Genomic DNA, 19,133 nt, shown 5'->3' on the forward strand with positions numbered 1-19,133 from the left:
AATAGAGGTGTATCTTCGTCATCGGAATCTATTGGAATATCCTTGGATCTTTTGTAGGCATGATTTTCATGAAATATAACACCTTTACTTTCTTCAATTTGTCTTCCTTATTTGATGTAGATTCTATATGCTTTTGAAGAGAGACTGTAACCAACAAAGATTCCTTTAATGCTTGTAGAATCTAATTTCTTTCGCTTGTCCTTTGGAACATGGATGTATGTGGGACACCCAAAGATGCAGAGATGGTCCACACATGGCTTCTTTCTTGTGAATGCTTCTTCAGATGTCATATTCTCAAGAATTCTATGAGGACTTCTATTTTGTATATATATTGTTGTCATTGTTGCTTCTCCCCATAGAAATTTTAGTAGATCTTGATCAAATATCATAGTTCTTATACATTCTTCAATTGTTCTATTTTTCCTTTCTGTAACTCCATTCTGCTCGAGATTGTAGGGAACAATGAGCTTCCTCTTAATACCTGCTTCTTCACAATATGCAACTATTTCTTTTGAAGTGTATCTCCCACCATTGTCGGATCTCAAAGTTTTTATTTTTTTTTCGGTTAAAGTTTACGCGCCTTGAATTTTTCAAATACTTCATCCTTTGTCTTGAGAAGGTAGAGCCATGTCTTTTTAGAGTGATCATCGATGAAAGTCACATAATAAAGATGACCTCCAAGAGATTTGTTAGACAAAGGCCCACACACATCAGAATCAATGAGGTCTATTATTTCCTTAGACCTTGTATCACTGCTTGTAAAAGGCTTTTTTGCATTCTTCCCCAAAGCACATCCCTTACATACTCCTTCACGATCTTCCTTGATGTTGGGGATGCCATTTACCATTAGATTAAGATAGGGAATGATCTTGTAGTGTATATGCCCATATCTTCTATGCCATAGTTCGATAGGATTGATCTCCAAGTGAACTAGGGCTTAAGGAGATGGTGTTATGACTCTATATAGCCTTCCTTCATGTACTCCAATAACTTTCACCTTATCAATGCTTGAATCTTTTCCCCAAACCAAAACTTTTCCATCTACAAATGCAACCTTATCTCCTTATCTTCTAAACTAGAAATTGAAAGTAAATTATTTTTCAAACCTGGAATATAGAGTATATTGTTGAGATATAGTTTTTCTCCATTTTTTAGCTTCAATGATGTAGATCACAGGCCCTTGACTGCATAACTGTTGTTGTCTCCTAGTTCCACTACATGAGATGATGGTTCCTTCAATAGAGTATGAAGTTGTCCACTTTCTCCCATCATATGCCTTGATGCTCCACTATCAATGATCCATGCATTGTCATCATCAAGAGTACCTGTAAGTACAGCCAAGAACCCTTCACTTTTGACTTTCTTAGAGAGGTTGTAGATGGTCTTTCCAAACCAACTTTCTGAAATTCTTATAATATTGTATCTCATCTTCAAGTATTTTTCCATAGAGGGAATAACCTTACCTTTTAAGCCAACAAAGTGATCTCCAACCTTCTTCGACCTTAGCTCTAATACCATGTTGAGAAATCAATGCTAGTAGATATTAGGGTTATGCTTCCTCTTTCTTGATAATTACTTGTGAATTATGTTGGCCTCTTTTATTTCTTTATAAGATTATCTTTCATCAAGCAATTACCAAATTATGTGTATCAAGATCACGAGAACAAAAGACACAAGTTGTAGGTGCACAGTCAGGGCAAAACCCCTATAAGGGGAATACCCAACCAATAACTCTTCCTTCATTGATTCAATTCAAGATGAGACACTTCCAGACTTCTTAGACCTAGACAAAGACCTCCTCCAACCACCAAATCATCCCTTCCTCGTTGCAGATGTCCTTTGCTCACCCTTCCAAGTGACAGCTCTTCAAAGTCCAGCTTCAGATCAGAATTCCGGCCCTAGCAACAAATTTTCGTCCCCCAGATTTAGAACTTCAACCTTGCAACAAAAACAGATTTTCGTCCCCAACTTCAGCCCAGTAACTTCACACATGTGAGAGAAAGGAAACCCAAAAACCCGATTTTCTTCTTCCTAGCTTCTCTCCTTCTCCAGTAATTTCGCACTCTTTTGTAGCTACTGCTTCTTAGAGATCGAACTTGTTGATGATGCTCTCTAAATGAAGTCGAGTTTCTCAATATATAGGTTTCTTGTGAGGTCAAAATGTCCTAATCCAGGCCGACTTGTTGAGGGTAGAGCCAACTTGGTGTGGAGGTGATAAATTATATTTTTGACTCAAAAATAATTCTTTTTACATGATACAAAAGCCCAAGAAGGGTCTAATAAAAATGAAAATGACTCTAATTACTCAAGACAAAACCTAGAAGCCTTCAATGGAGGCTTTGACTTAGAAAACATTGACCCACGCATGAAGCCCATGCTTTAATAAGTCATTTTTCTTTAACAATAAATTTTATTTTGACAAGTACAATTATGAAGACCGAAGCTAGTTACACTCTTCAACAAATTGCAGTGTGATTAATTTGTTGTTGTCGTAGAAATAAACTGCATAATTAATTTTACAATTACAAGAACTAATTCTAGTTGTTGCAATAAAAATTTCAGTAGTGAAATTTTCACGAAAAATACTACAGGTAATTGTTTCCCACAAGTCCTTAGATTACAACAAGAAGTATAGAGAGAGGAAGAGAGGTGAAAAGGAGGTGGCTAAAGCATAAAATGCAACAACTTTTGCAAAGGTTGTAACTTATGGAGAATGGCATGAAAACATTGAATAGGAGCCTTTGGTAACTACATGGAGCCCTACAAGGAGTACCTAGGAAGAAAGACTTGAGATATTCCAAGGGAAATTATAAGAAGATTATTTTACATGCTTAAAGAAGACCTTGGACACTTATGAAAAGTTCTCATTTCTTATCTTCCACAGGTGGTTCTCAAGGTTGGTTCCAACACTTTATTATATTTCTACGCTTTTCTTGTATAAAACCATACTCCAATAGTACAAAAAATTGAACTCATACATAAACCAAGTCCAAAATTGTGTTTTGTGAGGAAAGTATAAAGGCTATGTTGTTTATTCTCAATGTTATTTTTACCCCCCTCTTTCTTAATTCATAAAACAACTTTCTATGTTTCCAAAATTTGAATAAGAATTTTAATGTAAATGGGCATCATGGGTGAACATTATGTAATGTATTCATGTAATAAAACATGGGTATGAATTTGGATACACATGTAAGTTTGGAATTCCCATGAGATGCTGGTCATAGTGATATAACCATGAGGAAGGTGGGGGGAAAGAACTAGAATCCATGCCTCTAAAAATTTTAAATGAGACCCCTTTCATAATTTTTGAAAGGTCAAAAACTCAAAATTCTTAGAGCACTTTTGAAGGGATACTTGTAGGAAGCACTTTCAACAATTTTGAGAATCTAAGATACAATGAACAAGCCCAGATGTGGGGAAATTTAGACTCACCCCTTCCTAATGCATTTTAGAGGCCTTAACCATGTTTCAGGGGGGTTATTATGCCTAAATATTGAGGAATCAACTCAGATTGTTAATGTTCTTTCGATCAAGCCAAAAAAGGCCCAAAACAAAGCACTGAGCAGAAATTTATGATCCCAAAACTACTCATATCAAGACTGTTTTTTAGATGGTCTTGATTGGCCACTTAGATCACTCAATCACCTCTTCTTGTCCAACATTTCTTCTAGCGCCTTTTTGCATAAACTTCTATTATACTCTCAATTTCAACCAATAGGATTCTCCAACTGTATTTTATCTTATGCACACTCAACTCATCATTCATTAGAAAACTTCAATCCATTCACATACATTGAGAATCTTTGATTCTTTTTATCATCATTGCAGAAATTTCTACCTTCCTTGAATTTTTAATGCAATTTTGAAATTTCAATCCTTTCATTAAGGTTTCCTAGATTTCAACCCTATGAATATTCATCCTTAGGGCTATTATGAAATATAAATAAAACAACATCAACAACTGACAATATCTCATCTCTTAACAACCCCAATCCATTAGGCGATTCAAGAGAAAAGATACCAATGTGTACCAACATGTTTCAACCCTATAAGGCAATATTATCATGCATATAACAGATCTGAGAATCACTTATGATAATTGTAAATAGAGTAGAAAATGTGCCCTATCTTCTTCAATATAAGGTTAAATCAGCTACAAATTGCAGCCAAAACTTATAACCAAACAGCAAGACATATAAGTGTTGGAAATTACAAAGCTATGAATAAATAAATGGTTGAAAATCAAGTCTGCAATTACACAAATATTGGATGATTGATAACTTCATTAACATGCATAAAGATAAAGTTCATGTACACACCATAGTCTTATCCCAAGGCTAGTACAATCCTCTATCCCCAAAACCTTAGCTAGGGAAAATAATGAAAACCCTAACTCACACCAAGGAGTTCCAAACTAGCTTCACACAAGCAAGTCCTCCAATACGAGATGTCTCCTCTTCTTATTGACCTCAAGAAGTAAAACTTAGGGTTTCATTCTAAAACACTAATCTTCCAATCTCCAAAGGATGAAACCTTAACCTTAGTATTCAAGAATCTATAAAAAGTTCCAAGAAACGCTAGAGACTCCACAACAAAAGAGATGAAATACAAAAGAAGAAACACAAGAGAGAGGAAGACTAGTTTACTTCTCCTAAAAAAATCACTAACACAAGAGGAACAAGAATGAATGAATGAACATATCGAAGTCTTATTCACAAGAGTAAACCCTTATATCTTACAAGAGAAAGCTCCCAATAAAGACATCTTATTTCCTTTTAATACTTCCCTAGGGTTATCTCATGAACTCTAGTGACTCTAAGCATCCAAGACTATCTAGGGCTCAACGCCCTCCTCTTGAGTGCCAAATGCTCCTCCTCCAACACGGGGAATTTTCCAAGCAAGCAGCCTCCTCCATGTGGGCAACATGTAGAACATCACCAAGATGTCTGAAGATCTCCAACATCCTAGAAAAGAATGTCATGCAAGCACCCAATTAAAGTCAAGCAACCATTGGCTAAGCCATCACCAATGTGCAAATCCATCATCTACCATCTAGGGATTGATCATACACCATGTACTGCAAATTTCATAAAGCACCCTCGAATATTGTGTAAACATTTTTGTAGTAACCCCAAAAGCTAACAATCACAACCTTTGCAAGTAGAAATTTGATAGAACTCCTCTATATATTCTTGCACACTTTGGTTTCTCTATCACAAGTTCTACCTCTATCTTGAAAGTATTTGTTTATAATCCACAAGCAAAAATGTCTCTCTCAACTTGGATTACAACATACTCCAAGTCCTTATATTCTCCTTAACCAAAAAAGCTCACTCACACTAGACAAAATCCCACCAAATCACAATTTGGTTTCTTAATATGGTAATGGAAAACTTCATCTTATTTGAGTCTTTTATCTTCTCATACATTATTTTTCCATTTCACTAATCACATCTACCAATTCTTCCTCCTTTAGACAATGTGAAACTTTGACCTTAACTTCTCTTTGACTTTTCAAACATTTGATTGATTGGGCAGGGGCTACAACATCCGCTTACCACTCAACTTATTGTTCCTCTTCATTCTCTAGTTCCAAAATGTTAGCTTCTAGTTCTTTACTCTATTGTCTTATTTCTAGTTCTTCAATTTTCCTTCTCAACTCTTGCAACTCTACACTTACACCAATTTTACCATCTCTTCTTATCATTATCATCATTCTCACTCATCTAATTTGAAAAAGCCTAGGGAATTTTGTTGAAATATGTAACTAGGTTCGGTCTTCATAAATATACTTGTGTCACAATGAAATGTATTTATCAAAAGAATGAAGAAAATATTATTATTATTAAAGCATGGCTTCATGTTTGGGTCATCATGTTTTAGGCCAAAGTCCCCATTGAGGACTTCTAGGATTTATTCTGAGTCATGAGAGTCATTGTCCATTAAAAGAGACCCTTCTTGGGATTTTGAATCATGTAAAAAGAATTAATATTGAGTCAAATAGGCTATTTGTCCCCTCCACACCAAGTTGGCCTCAAACTGGGTAATTCAACCTCACATGAAGCCTATATATTGGAGGAATTCACTTTCTCAAGCAAGTTCGATATCCAAAAGAAAGAGCTGGAAAAATGCGAAGGAAGAAAGGAAGGGAAAAGAAGTGCAAAGTTGGAAAAAGAGGAAGAAAAAGGAAAAATCAAAATTTTGGGCTATCTCTCTCTCTCTCTCTCATGGAGTCCTCTAGGAGATCGAAGTCTTTCTTGTTTTCTGTTGTTGTTGCTGCTTCCAGTTGTTGGGTCAAAGTTGCTACTGCAAGTTGTTGCTGCTAGGTCGAAGTTGTTGCTGGAGGATTGTCATCCGCATAAGGAAGAAAGGGCTGACTTGGTGTGGAAGAAGTCTTTGTCTAGGTCAAGAGTCTTGGATTATCTAGTGAAACCATTGAAGGAAGAATTGTTGACTGGGTTTTTCCCTGGTTATCCACCTATATCTGGTGTCTATGATCTTTGTGCTATTGTTTTGTTTATTGCTTGATGAACTAAAATATATAAGAAGAATATAAAAATAAGAAAGTCACAAATAATTATATATATATAAAGAAAATATTTCTGCCTTTTTTATTTTCTGACACCTTTTCAATTTCTTTCAATTAGCAAAACTCCTCAATTCTACCCCCAAGTTCTTATTCTTTTCCCATACCAAATGTTTTGAATATTGAGTTCTTATCACAATCTAATAACAAAAATGATGTAGAAGTGAAGGGCATGGATCCAACATTTATCTTACATGTATGATTCCAAATCTCATAAGTTATTGCAACAAAAAGATAAAGAACAAAAATGTAAGCAAACACAAGATAGAAAAGATACAATAAAATGCTCAATAAGGTTTTACTCATTCTCATTTAGGATTCGTACAAAACATCTCAAGTTTACAAGTCCCTCGAAATCCTATACTCAACTTCACTTCCTTTTGTAGATATTAAATCCTTTAGGTGCCTCTCCTTTTTACAAACTATTTGCAACCTTGGACTTCTCTTCTCACCAATGAGTTCCATTGATTCCACATAAACTTTTGCTCCTTCATACTCCTCCTCTTATGTTATCCAATCAAAGTGTCAATCTTCTTCTTAAAAAACCAATATCCTTTGTTCTCCTTCTAGAATCACTCCCTTTAGCCAGTACCTCCTGCAAACAACTATTCCTTCTCCTTCTTTAAAGCTAAATTCTTCTTGAGGACCAATTACATCTCAACAACCATGATTTTCACTACGACCACTTGATTACCATTGCATCGTACAGATTTATTCTCCTTTATTATGCCTCTTGGCCTTCCAACTATCTCAATCACTTTCACCTTCAACCCTTCTTTGTTTGACATGCTTGCCACCACAACCTTCTTGTTCCAGGCACCCAACCATCATTATAATAAATGTGCTCTTCACTTTCTCATGCACACACATCTTATATGCACCATCACTTTGTTTGTACCTCCAAAGTTGTTTCTCTTCTTCCACACACACTCATTATCTATAATTTGGGTTGTTGTATATGGACACATGTTCCAATTCACTACATTATTTGACAAAATTATTCTCTGAGGAATTTAGTGTGGATCTATTAGGGACAATATATCTCATACTATTATACATTGAGATTTCATAGTGATTGGCATAGAAATCATACAAATATTGCTAATACAAGTGCCAATCCTCATATAGAGATCTATTAGGGACAATATATCTCATACTATTATACGTTGAGATTTCATAGTAATTGGCATAGAAATCATACAAATATTGCTAATACAAGTGCCAATCCTCATATAGAAGTCAAAAGCAATGAGTCATCTTGAATTAGGCATAACTTTTGAATGGCGTGCTTAAATTGTGTGATTGAAAAGGAATTTGGAAGAGTAAATGAAGTAAGATATTTATGTAAAATTTGGAACCAATTTAACTAATTAATGTAAAGATATTTAATTTAGAATTGAAGGGTATGAAAAACACCCTAATTTTTAGGATATTTGAGCAACTATCATAAGATTAATTGCAAGTTTATATTAGAATGAGATTTCAAAAGTATTAAATGGGATGAAGTCAAATCACAAATGCAAACCAGAATTAAAGGATCAAAGAAAAGAAATGGATGGATAGTATCCCACTTTAGCATTAAAGCAAGAAGGAAGAGAAGATGAAAGAAAATCAATAAAAACTAATTGAAGTTCTAACGTGAGGTAATTCCAAATTTGCAAATCAAAAGAAAATATTTCGCAATTTTTTCTCAAAATCAATTACAATCAGTAAGCAAGCACATAGGCTAAAATGTGTCAACATACCATGAAGGAAGAAAGAAGATTTATGATAAGTTTACAAATACAAATGAAAACCATCAATATCAACATCTTTATTACTAACAAAATGTCTCTAAGAAAGATATGAACATATAGATCATGTTTTCTTATTAAAACTAATGACATTCATAGAATCAAAATTAGAAGAACAATTACACAAAATGATATTATTAACTACCCACAACTTCAAAAAATTGACAATGTGTGAAAAAAAATGATTACATCATATTATGAGAAATCAACATCAATACAAAGAATAGATAATCAAACATGAAAACAAGTAAGGATGAATCTAATGTAATCTAATGGTTCAATATCATCTAACACTTCGAGAGTGCAGCTCTTAAAGTGGGAGATCATCATGTATTCCTAACACAACATACTACACGTACAATATAATATAGTAGATAACCCTATGCTTGGGTGTTGTGCATATGGGTTAAACAAGCCCTATAAATCAATGTGATGTGAGAGGTCATTAAGGCCATTTTATTTTGTTAGATGTCATTGATATTATTTTATTAGGTTTAAATGTATCAAATAATATCAAGTTTAAATGTATCAACAATGATCTCTAAGGATCCTTTATACTATAAATATATACTTTTATATAATTATCGTTAAACCTTTTATGTTATATTTTTAATATTATATTTGTAGGATTAGGTATCCTCTAGATAACCAGATTCTTCCTATAGGCCCCACGAATCCCGAATCCAGCGTGTCCGACGCGATTCTGCCCTGATTCGTGTCCAAAAACCATGACACGTCATGTCCTTTCCTGACTCGTCGAATCCGAGGTCGTGTCACAATTTTGGCAGCGTGTCCTGTTTTCCAGGACTCGTTAGGTGGCAAAAGTGACCTGCACAGGTATGAAAAGGCCGCATTTGGTCATTACAGCCACGCATATTTTCATTTGGCAAGCGTTTTGGCAGCTTAATGATCAAGTCTAGGCCCTAGTATTGATATGCTATTCATGGTAATGTTAAATTCTTAAAGTAAAAGTGACATTCTCCTTAATCTTCATTTTCATCCTTTTACTTAAATTTTTAACATTACCATGAAATGACTCAGGATGTTTGAGAGTGGTTCCGGCCTCATTGGATTTCATATGGAGAAAGTAGAATTTTAGATTTTATTCAAAATCCAACAGACTTATCAGTTTTTCAGGATTTTAGGATTGGGGGATTGCAATGTTTCCATTGAATTTTGTCATGTATTAGGGTATGGAACTCGTATTTAATCAAGATCACCAATCCCTCTATGTACCTTGATGTTAGTGACATTGGTTGTCAAACTCATGTATCATGACCCTCCTAAAAATGTAGGCATCACTCAAACAAAATCTTGACTTGACATGTTATGCTTGTTCTATCTTATGTTAATGCTTAAAGGGTGATATTAATGACAAAGATCCCTATACAGATACAGAGGTAATGACAAAAATACCTCTGGATATTAATGCTTAGAGGGTGATATTAATGACAAAGATCCTGATTTTCCAACAAGACTAAAAAATTAGACATTTCTCGTGGTGGCGAGAGGACCAAGCATAAGAAATAGATAATAGATTGACATGTATTTGAATTTTGTATGTACTATGCATGCTAATAGTTATAGATGAAGATCTATATTTGAAATCAATAAATTTGTATCATTAATTAAAATTTTTGTAAGAAATATCTAATTTTTAATATATATATATATATATATATATATATATATAACGAATCCTACGTGTCCTGTTCCGGGGGGTCAACGTGTCTGAATGCGACACCACGAATCTCGAATCCTACGTGTCCCGAATCCCCGTGCCAGGTGACTTAGGGTATCCTTTATAATCATTTGACTTAGACCACTTTAATCATTGGACATTCTAGTCCTTTCTTCCTTTGACTTTCATAGTGTTTTGGCATAGAGTTCTTGTGTTTTGGCGTGGAGACCACCTAGTATTATAGTGCAATTTGCAGCAATTACATGCAAATCACATAATTTAAGTTGATTGAATAGGTTAGGTTTTATAGCAAAGTGTAATTAAAATCCTAATGAATGCCATTAGTCAATATTTTGAAAGTATGGTAGGAGTGGACTAATACAAGCAAAGTGTATTGCACTAAAGTAGGCATTTAGGTACTTCCATGAAATGAAAGAATTGTGGTGACCTTGTTTAAGAATGTTAATTTTTCCTAAATCTAGCACCCAAAATTCAATTAATCTAACAAATTACTAATCTGTTAAACAAACACGCAACTAGGTTCTTAACACAATTAATAGAAGTAAAATTACACCAATCACAATCACGAGTGACACAAACAAATTCTTCTCAATAACAGTTCTTCATTAATAACTCAAAAGTTACTTGGACTCCCACCTTGGTATAATGGCCCAAATGAAGAAAATACGCTTACCACATACCCTAGATCTTATCCAACAGATTAGGCCCTAGATCTATCCTAGATCTCCTTAGCTGATTTGGATCTCCTATGTTGCACTTCTGCACTTTCCTTGAACCCGGCACACTTGAGTATCATACTCCTCACTTAAGAAAATCCCTCTCTCAATAGCTAGTGTCGTTGTATTGTGTGTATTTCTCCTCTCCTTACCCTTGTTTTTATAATTTACATTGAGTTAAATGTCTAACCCTAATCTCCAAAGTGATTGATGGCCAATATTAGATCTCGCCACACTTGAAATCAACAGTTGAAATTAAAACATAATCACTAGGGTAAATACTTTACTTTTCCGAAGTTTCTTTAGCTCAATAGCCAACATAATTAATTATGTGTTTTTCCAAAGTTAAACTTAGGCTGTTACAGTAGCGACTTACTAATACTTGAGCAAGTATCCTAAGGAGACTTTGGACGACTTTTGTATGCCTATATACTGTTATGAAACCAACTCACAAAAAGATAGAAAAGATAGATGAACGCCTAAGAAATAAGCCTCTTCGAGGGGGCAACCTCCTCTACATTACACAAATGAACAATTCTTAGATGATACAAATGACAAGACCTCATTTCTATATATAGGAGTCTAAGGGGTCATAATATAATCAGGAGCCGACATAATAATAATAATGTAAGGGCACAATAATAACAATAGTGGGCTTCTATGGGGCACAATAATAACAATATGGGGACAACATGGGTGCAACAATATAATAAGGGGGTTGTACTAATAACAATAAGGGGTTACACTAGTAGTATAGGGACCTAACATGCCCCTTTCCTTCAAAAACTGTTGTCCTCAATGTTTAAGTAGTTCTTGATGCTTCTGTATAAAATTCTTGTCCTCCCATGTGGAATCTTCAGCGGGTAAGTTCTTCCACTTGATGAGATACTCTGAAATTGATCGATTTCGTAGCTGCTAGGTTCTTGTTTTTTGTGACTGCTCCAGGTTCCAATATGATTTTTCCTTCCTCTTCAAGTTTTGGCAATATTGTTTGAATTGGGATCTTCTGCAAATTTTGAATGAGTGGCCACCCTTCTTCGTCCTTCTTCCATTCATCCCTTACTTCGTTTATCAAATCTGGTTGGATAATAGAAATAGCACAAAACAATGCTTCCACATCCTCATCCTTTCTTGAGAGTGCATCTGCAACAAAATTCTGCTTCCCTTTTCTATAGATGACGTCAAAATCATAACCCAACATATTTGTGACCCATTTTTTCTGTTCTTCTAAAGATAATATTTGCTCTAAAAAGTATTTAAGACTATCATGATCCATTTTTACCTTGAAATGTCTTCCCATTGGGTAAGGTCGCCATTTCTTAAGTGCATGTAGTATTGCCAACATTTCCTTCTCATCAATAGTTTGCTTGAAATGTAACCATAAAATTACCCAATCACCTACATCAAAACATTTTTCACTGCGATATTGATCTACCTGTTGTTTCATTCGATTCTGCACCAAAGTGGCGTTATCCTTTAAAAGTTGGAGAACTTCTTGTTGATGCTCGATGTGATCTTTCACTGCTTGAACCTTTTTCTTCTTGATATGTCCTTCTATCTTTAGAGTTTGAGGAGTGGTAATTCCGGCCAATGCATTACAAGATATGGTTGGATTCATTTCTTCTTTCTCGATGTGATCTTTGACTTCTTGAACCTTTTTCTTCTTGATATGTCCTTCTATCTTGAGAGTTTGAGGAGTGGTAATTCTTGCCAATGCTTTACAAGATATGGCCAGATTCATTTCTTCTTTCTCTGGGATTGGTTCCTGGTGTATATCCTCTTCTTTTGATGTTTCTTGATCCTTTTCTTCTACCTCTTCATAATCTATGTAAAATAATTTCTTCTCAGCACACTTATGACCCTTAGTGCATTTGCTATCACAATTGTAACAAAGCACTTTTTCTCTTTTTTCTTCCAATTGTTGTGGTGTAACCCTTGTAGGTGGTGGAAGGCTAGGAGAAACAACACTTCCATCTTTTTAGTTGCGAGGGGTAGACTTCCTTGTTGCCATAATTTTGCTTTCCACTTTGTAACAAAGTCCTTTTTCTCTTTTTTCTTTCAATTGTTGTGGTGTTGCTCTTTGTATCATCAGAATGTGCTATCATTTCCTCCGTGAAAATTGACCACGTAACAAGTTGTTTACGAAAACAAAGCCCTTTATACCATAAAAATTGATCCGGTTCTAAATATGAAGATGCAATACATACCTTTTGTAACAGTGGTACACCATGTAGATCAAAATATTGCTCCATCTGTAGTATCCAATTTGTCGAATCCTTGCCATCAAACTTCCTCATCTCACTTTTTCTTGATTTTAGGAGCTTGATCTTGAAACCACTGTAACTCTGTACTTTCAAATCTCAAAGTTCTAAAATTGTCTCCTGCAGTAGCCCTCTGAGTCCTCTTTCTAACCTTGCAAGTCTGATCAGAATTTGATTCTCCAAGAAAGAGTTATGTCCAATCTCCTAAGATGACCTGATTATATAATGTTTCAATAGAGCGAACTTGTACAACGTACCACGTGTCACTCTTTCGACCTTCGGATCTGAAAACTATGCACAGAAAACTACAGTCCGTCCTCTTTTTGTAACTTCTTACGAAATTTCAATTTGTTGCTCAAAGAGAAACAATTGACAAACAAAATTAATAGCGTTGAACTAAGTGGGGGTTCATAGCTAGTAAATGAAAACAGCAAGAAGAAAGTTCACGAAATTTTGGTAAATCACCCAAAGGAAGAATGTTGTTGGTGTTGAGTCACTGAGTTATCATGTCAACATGGCCATAGAGGTTGAAGTCACAACAAGGCCAACAAAGTTGGTGGAGGAGTCATTTGACAAGTGATCAATGCCAATTATGGTCGGTGGTAATTTACTAATAGAAATAGGGAACTATCACACTCCTAATTAATGGAGTGTGGAGATAGATTAGCAAAGCAGCATTGGTTGGTGGTAATTTACAAATAGAAATAGGGAACTATCACACACTAGTAATTACTGGAGTGTGAAGATAGATTAGCAGAGCACTGTTTTTGGGTTATAAATGTAGTGTCATTGTAGTAATATTTATGGTACACTATAGACTTAATGGTTAGCTCAATTGGTTGAACAATTTGCTAAAAAGCATGTAGCCCATGAAGAGGCCATAGATCACAAGCTCAAATCTGGTTAAGATAGCAACCGGCAGTTGAACCACCCTCCATCTAACTATTGCAGGGAAGAGGAGGAAATCACATAAAGTTTTACTTATTGGGCATTTTAAAACTGTTTGCTTGAGACAATGATGCATCTTCCCACCAAAATAGTCTACACCAGCTTCAAATAATGGTTTCAGCTTTTGATTTTTCTCACTTTGTTTTATACCCTACATCTATTTTGAACTATGAAAAAAAAGGCATTAACCATCAGTACGGATTGCAGTTGTAGTGTCTCAATCATGCCATAAACAAATCAACTTCTTCATCATACTCAGGTAAATAAAATCAAACCCGATATGTAAATTTCAAGAAAAGCAGAGGATTGGTAAAACCATCCTTAGCCTGCATAGTTTTCATTGTCGAACATAAAAGGATTTCAAGAAATGTTTGAAAGGGATCAACAAAAGGTACGTTCAATTGTTTGTGTTTCTACTACATGTAGATGTATAATTGTCCATAAGCTGATCCAATATTCTCAAGACTATGGGCTACTATGTTCCGGGTAGCTACATCTGTTTAAATACAAAACTTCAAGAAACTCCGACAAGCTATGGACTTTCCCACTTACTATCATCACTGTTGAAAGTGATTGTGATATCTGATGCACAAGGGCTAGTAACAGGTAAAACACTACCCCTCAGTTTGGTTCATTTGAGAGCATCCAGGTAATTAGAACGACTTCCAAACAATATGTGCTGAAATTACAATCTCACAACAAGCTGGCATCATAAACCTGTTGAGCATTTGCATCCTAGTTTTCCTATTTCTGTTTCAGTGTGACCCAAAGCAATCCATCTGCTAAAAAATTGACTTGACATAAGCTTATCATTCTACATCATCCTCACAGAGTGGACTTTTTGTTGCTCCAGATCATAACAGAAAAAGTTGCAGAAGGTTTAATAAATGGTGCTTTCTCAGTTTTTCTTCACTTTCAACCATTTTGCATTTCCCCTTTTTCGCTGTTGTCAAACCATTAGCCACGATGTGAACAAATATAAAATCTAGGATATTTCTTCTCATTGCAGGCCCCCAATATAATAAATTGGGAATCTATATAGATTCACAGAATGTGGTGATGACTCTTATAGTAAAATATTACTGAACTAAGTAATGGCACCTTTTTCCTTTTACTAAGCATGGCACAAATGTTGACTTTCTGTTAATGCTCTTACCTACATTAAAATAGGGAAAAAGTCAAAAAAAATACTGATGATATATTGAGAGAGACCAATCTCAATTTCTCAATTGGATCCAGCACAGGTGGTTGAAAAATAAATGTCCTCTTCCCCATCAGCATCAATTTCTGCAAATAACATATTCATTTTTTTTAACCAGCAATTGACCTTGAACCCTTACAAATTGCAAAAATTCTTACTTCCAGTTTTTTCATTTTCTATGCTAGTATATATTACATGACAAATCCAAAAAATTCACACCTCCAGTTTTTTCATTTTTCTTCATACTTAATTAATCAAGGTTAATATTAATCTGTGCTAGTATTATTAATATTATCCAATTTTAAGGTCACAGCCAACCCAGACAGACACCAAATTGGTGTATGAGATCCCCTTATTTGTGGGACAAGGACCACCAAATTGGTGTATGAGACCCCCTTGTTTGTGGGACAGGGACTCCATGCATCGATTTGACTGCTAAGTCTACAAAGGCATACATACTCTACCCTTCTGGTTAGGCATGCATACTCTACCCCTCTGGTTGTGAACCTGTGACCTCTTAGGAGGAAACACGTGCTCTTAACCATTAGGCCTTCTTAACCATTAGGCCTACTCAAGCGACATGTATTACAAAATTAATCTATACTTAGAAATTAAGTATAGTTAAATCCGGAAAGCACACCTTCTTAAAGATTAAAAACTAAGGGTTACAAGTACCCTGGGCTACTTACCTTACCTATTTGATTGAGTTGCATCGCTGCTAAAAGGATCCCAAACACCCATGCTGCTAGAAGGATTAGAAGCAGGCCAATCCCCTGTTGAATTAGCACTGATAAATGGACTCCAGTCATCAATTTGATAATTTCCTTCCTTGGAAGAATGGCTAGCACCCAGATACCCTGAACATTGTTGTTGGTTTGTGGTAGAGTCCACAGGACAAAAAAAAAGCTTTCTTTCATATTTGTCTCTGATCCACTTTTCCACCACAGAATCCGAAGCTTCTGCAGTGGGTATGATGTACCCATTTGGCAAGTTCTCTGTTAAGATTCCAACCGAATCTCAAATGAGCAAAATTTTCTCTGCAATTTCGGTGCAGGGCAGCGAATAGGGTTTTGGGGATACAATTTAATAATCAATTCAATAAGAAGAATTATGTATATATAATGCTTACTTTGCCAAAAAGCAGCAGCAACAGCGTTTCCAATGGATTGCATCCATTGAACGTCGTGGGCGCTCCAGTTATCCAATCCCACACACTTAGTACGAGTAATATGGGTCCCAATAGAACGGTGGATTCCATAGCAGCGATTGCAGATGAAAATCCCCAGGGTAATGGAGGCGTATCTGGGCTTTGCAGCTCCACAATCCGCACATCTAGAGTTCGATTCCTGCTTCAACAATTCTCGAAGTTTCGCTTCTGGATCGTCGGCCGTATGTCTCTTCTTCCTTTTCTCCATGGGTTTCTGCTGGAATCTGAAATCTGGCCGACCAAATTGAAGATTGTTACGCTCGATCGAGGAAAAATGAATAATTGGCCGCTCTCAAACGAAATGAAAAATCTTAATTGATGCCTTCATCGATTTTTCAAAAATACCGATAGTGAATTAGTAGGCTGATGGGAAACAAAACAAAGAATGAAGGAAAATTATTCGAATATTTATTGGATTAAATATGGTTTATTAGATTTGAAGTATCTTCACAATAAATGTTTTGAGACAAATTTTTTGTTAAATAAATTATTCTAAGAGCTAGTTGTCAAAATATCTGCATACATTCTATAGTGTTTTAAACTTTGTTATTCTAAAATGAAATGCTTTTATGTTTGCACTTTTCTCGAAAAACAAATTTGGCAAAGTGTTTTAAACCCAAGTTATTCTAAAATGAAATGCTTTTATGTTTCCACTTTTCTAGAAGAACAAATTTGGCAAATTAAAAATGATGAACCTCAAAGGCTTAAATGGTAAAAAAAGAAATTTGGTTTTTTTCCTAAAAAAGAAATTTAGTGGCTTAACCTAATAAGAATGAAAATTTGGATCTAGGACCAAAATCCACTTTAATTTCTAACTGATTTTAAAATTAACATAATAAAATTAATTAATTAATGTTTGTGGTTGAAAATTTAATAAATTAATGTTAGATTTAAAATAATTAAAGTTTTTTTGGAAATTTAATAAATTAATGTTAGATTTAATGAATGATAAATTGAGCTCGTGATTTTTATAATAATAAATAATTTTTTGTAAGGCAATTTTTTTCGTAATTTCCATTAATATTTGAAAATTATATATTGTATATGCTTGAAGAAGCATATGTTGTAAGTTGCGGCGAACCACCATTCAAATGTTCATGTACAAAAAACCCCGTTGGGTATACGCGTAGGGCATACTGGTAGTATGTGCATAATTATGTAACAAAGATAAATATATACATAAAATTGTTCTGTGAAAAAAGTACTAGTAGTAGCTCGAAAATCATGAAATGAAGCCCTGTCAAGCCCCTATATTCTGTGATCGATGTATGGATGATGGTAGTACTTATAGTAGTCCATATCCTTCTGTTTCTGAATCATCCATAGACCCCGAGGCTGGATCGTGGCCTCCTTGGATTGCTAGTCGAAAATTTGGTTCGCTCCCTGTAGATATGATGACAAACGATGGTGTCAAATTGGGATCTTAAAAGCAGTGCATCATCTAATATATGCCTGAGTGTGTGTGCATGGCAGGTAGATATGTTGTTGAACCAATTTATGATGATCTTGGAATCACCAAAAACTTGAAGGTGCCTACACTCTTTTTCTAAAGCAAAATGCAAAAGATGTTTGAGTGTGATCAATTCTGCAAAGTTATTGGTGTCATTGCCCAATCCCATCTGAATTTTAAAGAAGTGGTTCTCTGATAGGTGAAATAAAGCCCCCCCCCCCCCCCACAGCCCCGTGCTTGGGCAGATCCATCGAAATAGGCCCAGGGAATGCTTTTGTCAATGACTTCAGGGGTAATGGATCGATGGGGTGCAGGTCTATCATCCTCAGGTATATTGGAGTAAATGGACAAGACATGTGCTAAGCCTGATTCTAGTGAGGCACAATATCACTGAAAATGAATTTATTTCGTGTCAGCCAGATAGCCCAGCAAACCAATAGGGGGAGATTTCTAGCTTTATGAGGTTGGGCCGATGACCACCATGTTTGCCAGGCTTCTAGGATGGTATTCCCCTACCATCTGAAGGTAATAGAGAGAGAGGAGAGGATCAGGGCCCAAAAATCCATGATGGTGGGGCAGTGGAGGAAGAGATGCCCAATGGATTCAGAGGCTTGACGACATAGGATGCACCAAGTAGGGCCATGGAAAGATCGCTTCATAAGGTTTTCAGTCGTGGGAGCTTTGTGGTGAAGTACAGTCCACATGAAAAGTCTGGTACGGGGGGAAGCTTTCAGTTTCCATAATAAACTCCACCACCAGTCAGAGATTGGTGGCTTATGTGCAGAGTATATAACAGGGTAGCCATCCTTGGGAGAGTAATGACCATGCTTGGCATGTGCCCAAATAAGTTCATCTTCACCTTCAAGAATCCTAACATGTGATTCAGTAAGTGCATTAGTGTAACTATGCCAGTCAGGATGCCAATTGTCAGGGATGCCAAGATGTAATGCCAATTTCCAAGCCTGAGAAAAAATATTAGTATTCTCTGGGTCTGCAATTTGATCAAGATAGATAATACAAGCATTAGTTAAAAATTGAATGAGATCAGGTGGGAGCCTGAAAGCATTACCACTACCAGACCATGGATCCATACCCACACAAACTGAGGTACCCGACCTAATTCTCCAGGCCAGTCCATCACGAATATAAGATATAGAGTTTAATACAGCTCTCCATATGGATGATATGCTTGTCCTATTCCAAGTAGGGAGTCGGATCCAATCAAGAGTGTGTAGGGGCCAGATGTATTTTTGATAAACAACCTCA

General features: G+C 35.6%; 1 protein-coding gene across 4 annotated transcripts in view; it reads right to left on the reverse strand.

Moving 5' to 3' along the window:
* Positions 1 to 16,803, reverse strand: part of LOC149227236 (uncharacterized) — a 34,533-nt gene extending 17,730 nt beyond the window's left edge. Inside the window, exons 1-3 of one of the 4 annotated variants that reach the window (XM_089377722.1) lie at positions 16,340 to 16,802; positions 15,905 to 16,205; positions 14,979 to 15,296 (exon numbers count right to left, since the gene is read on the reverse strand). In XM_089377722.1, coding sequence (XP_089233848.1) covers positions 15,290 to 15,296; positions 15,905 to 16,205; positions 16,340 to 16,625 — 594 coding nt within the window. In that variant the 5' untranslated portion in view covers positions 16,626 to 16,802 and the 3' untranslated portion in view covers positions 14,979 to 15,289. Of the gene's footprint in view, positions 1 to 14,978; positions 15,297 to 15,899; positions 16,206 to 16,339 lie in introns of those variants that run through there. The other 3 variants (XM_089377723.1, XM_089377721.1, XM_089377724.1) reach the window with 3 other exon arrangements.
* Positions 16,804 to 19,133: the final 2,330 nt, after the last annotated feature.

This window comes from Pinus tabuliformis, chromosome J (genome assembly GCF_031772625.1).
Source record: "Pinus tabuliformis cultivar Carrire ecotype Pingquan chromosome J, CPIR1, whole genome shotgun sequence".
Classification (NCBI taxonomy): domain Eukaryota; kingdom Viridiplantae; phylum Streptophyta; class Pinopsida; order Pinales; family Pinaceae; genus Pinus; species Pinus tabuliformis.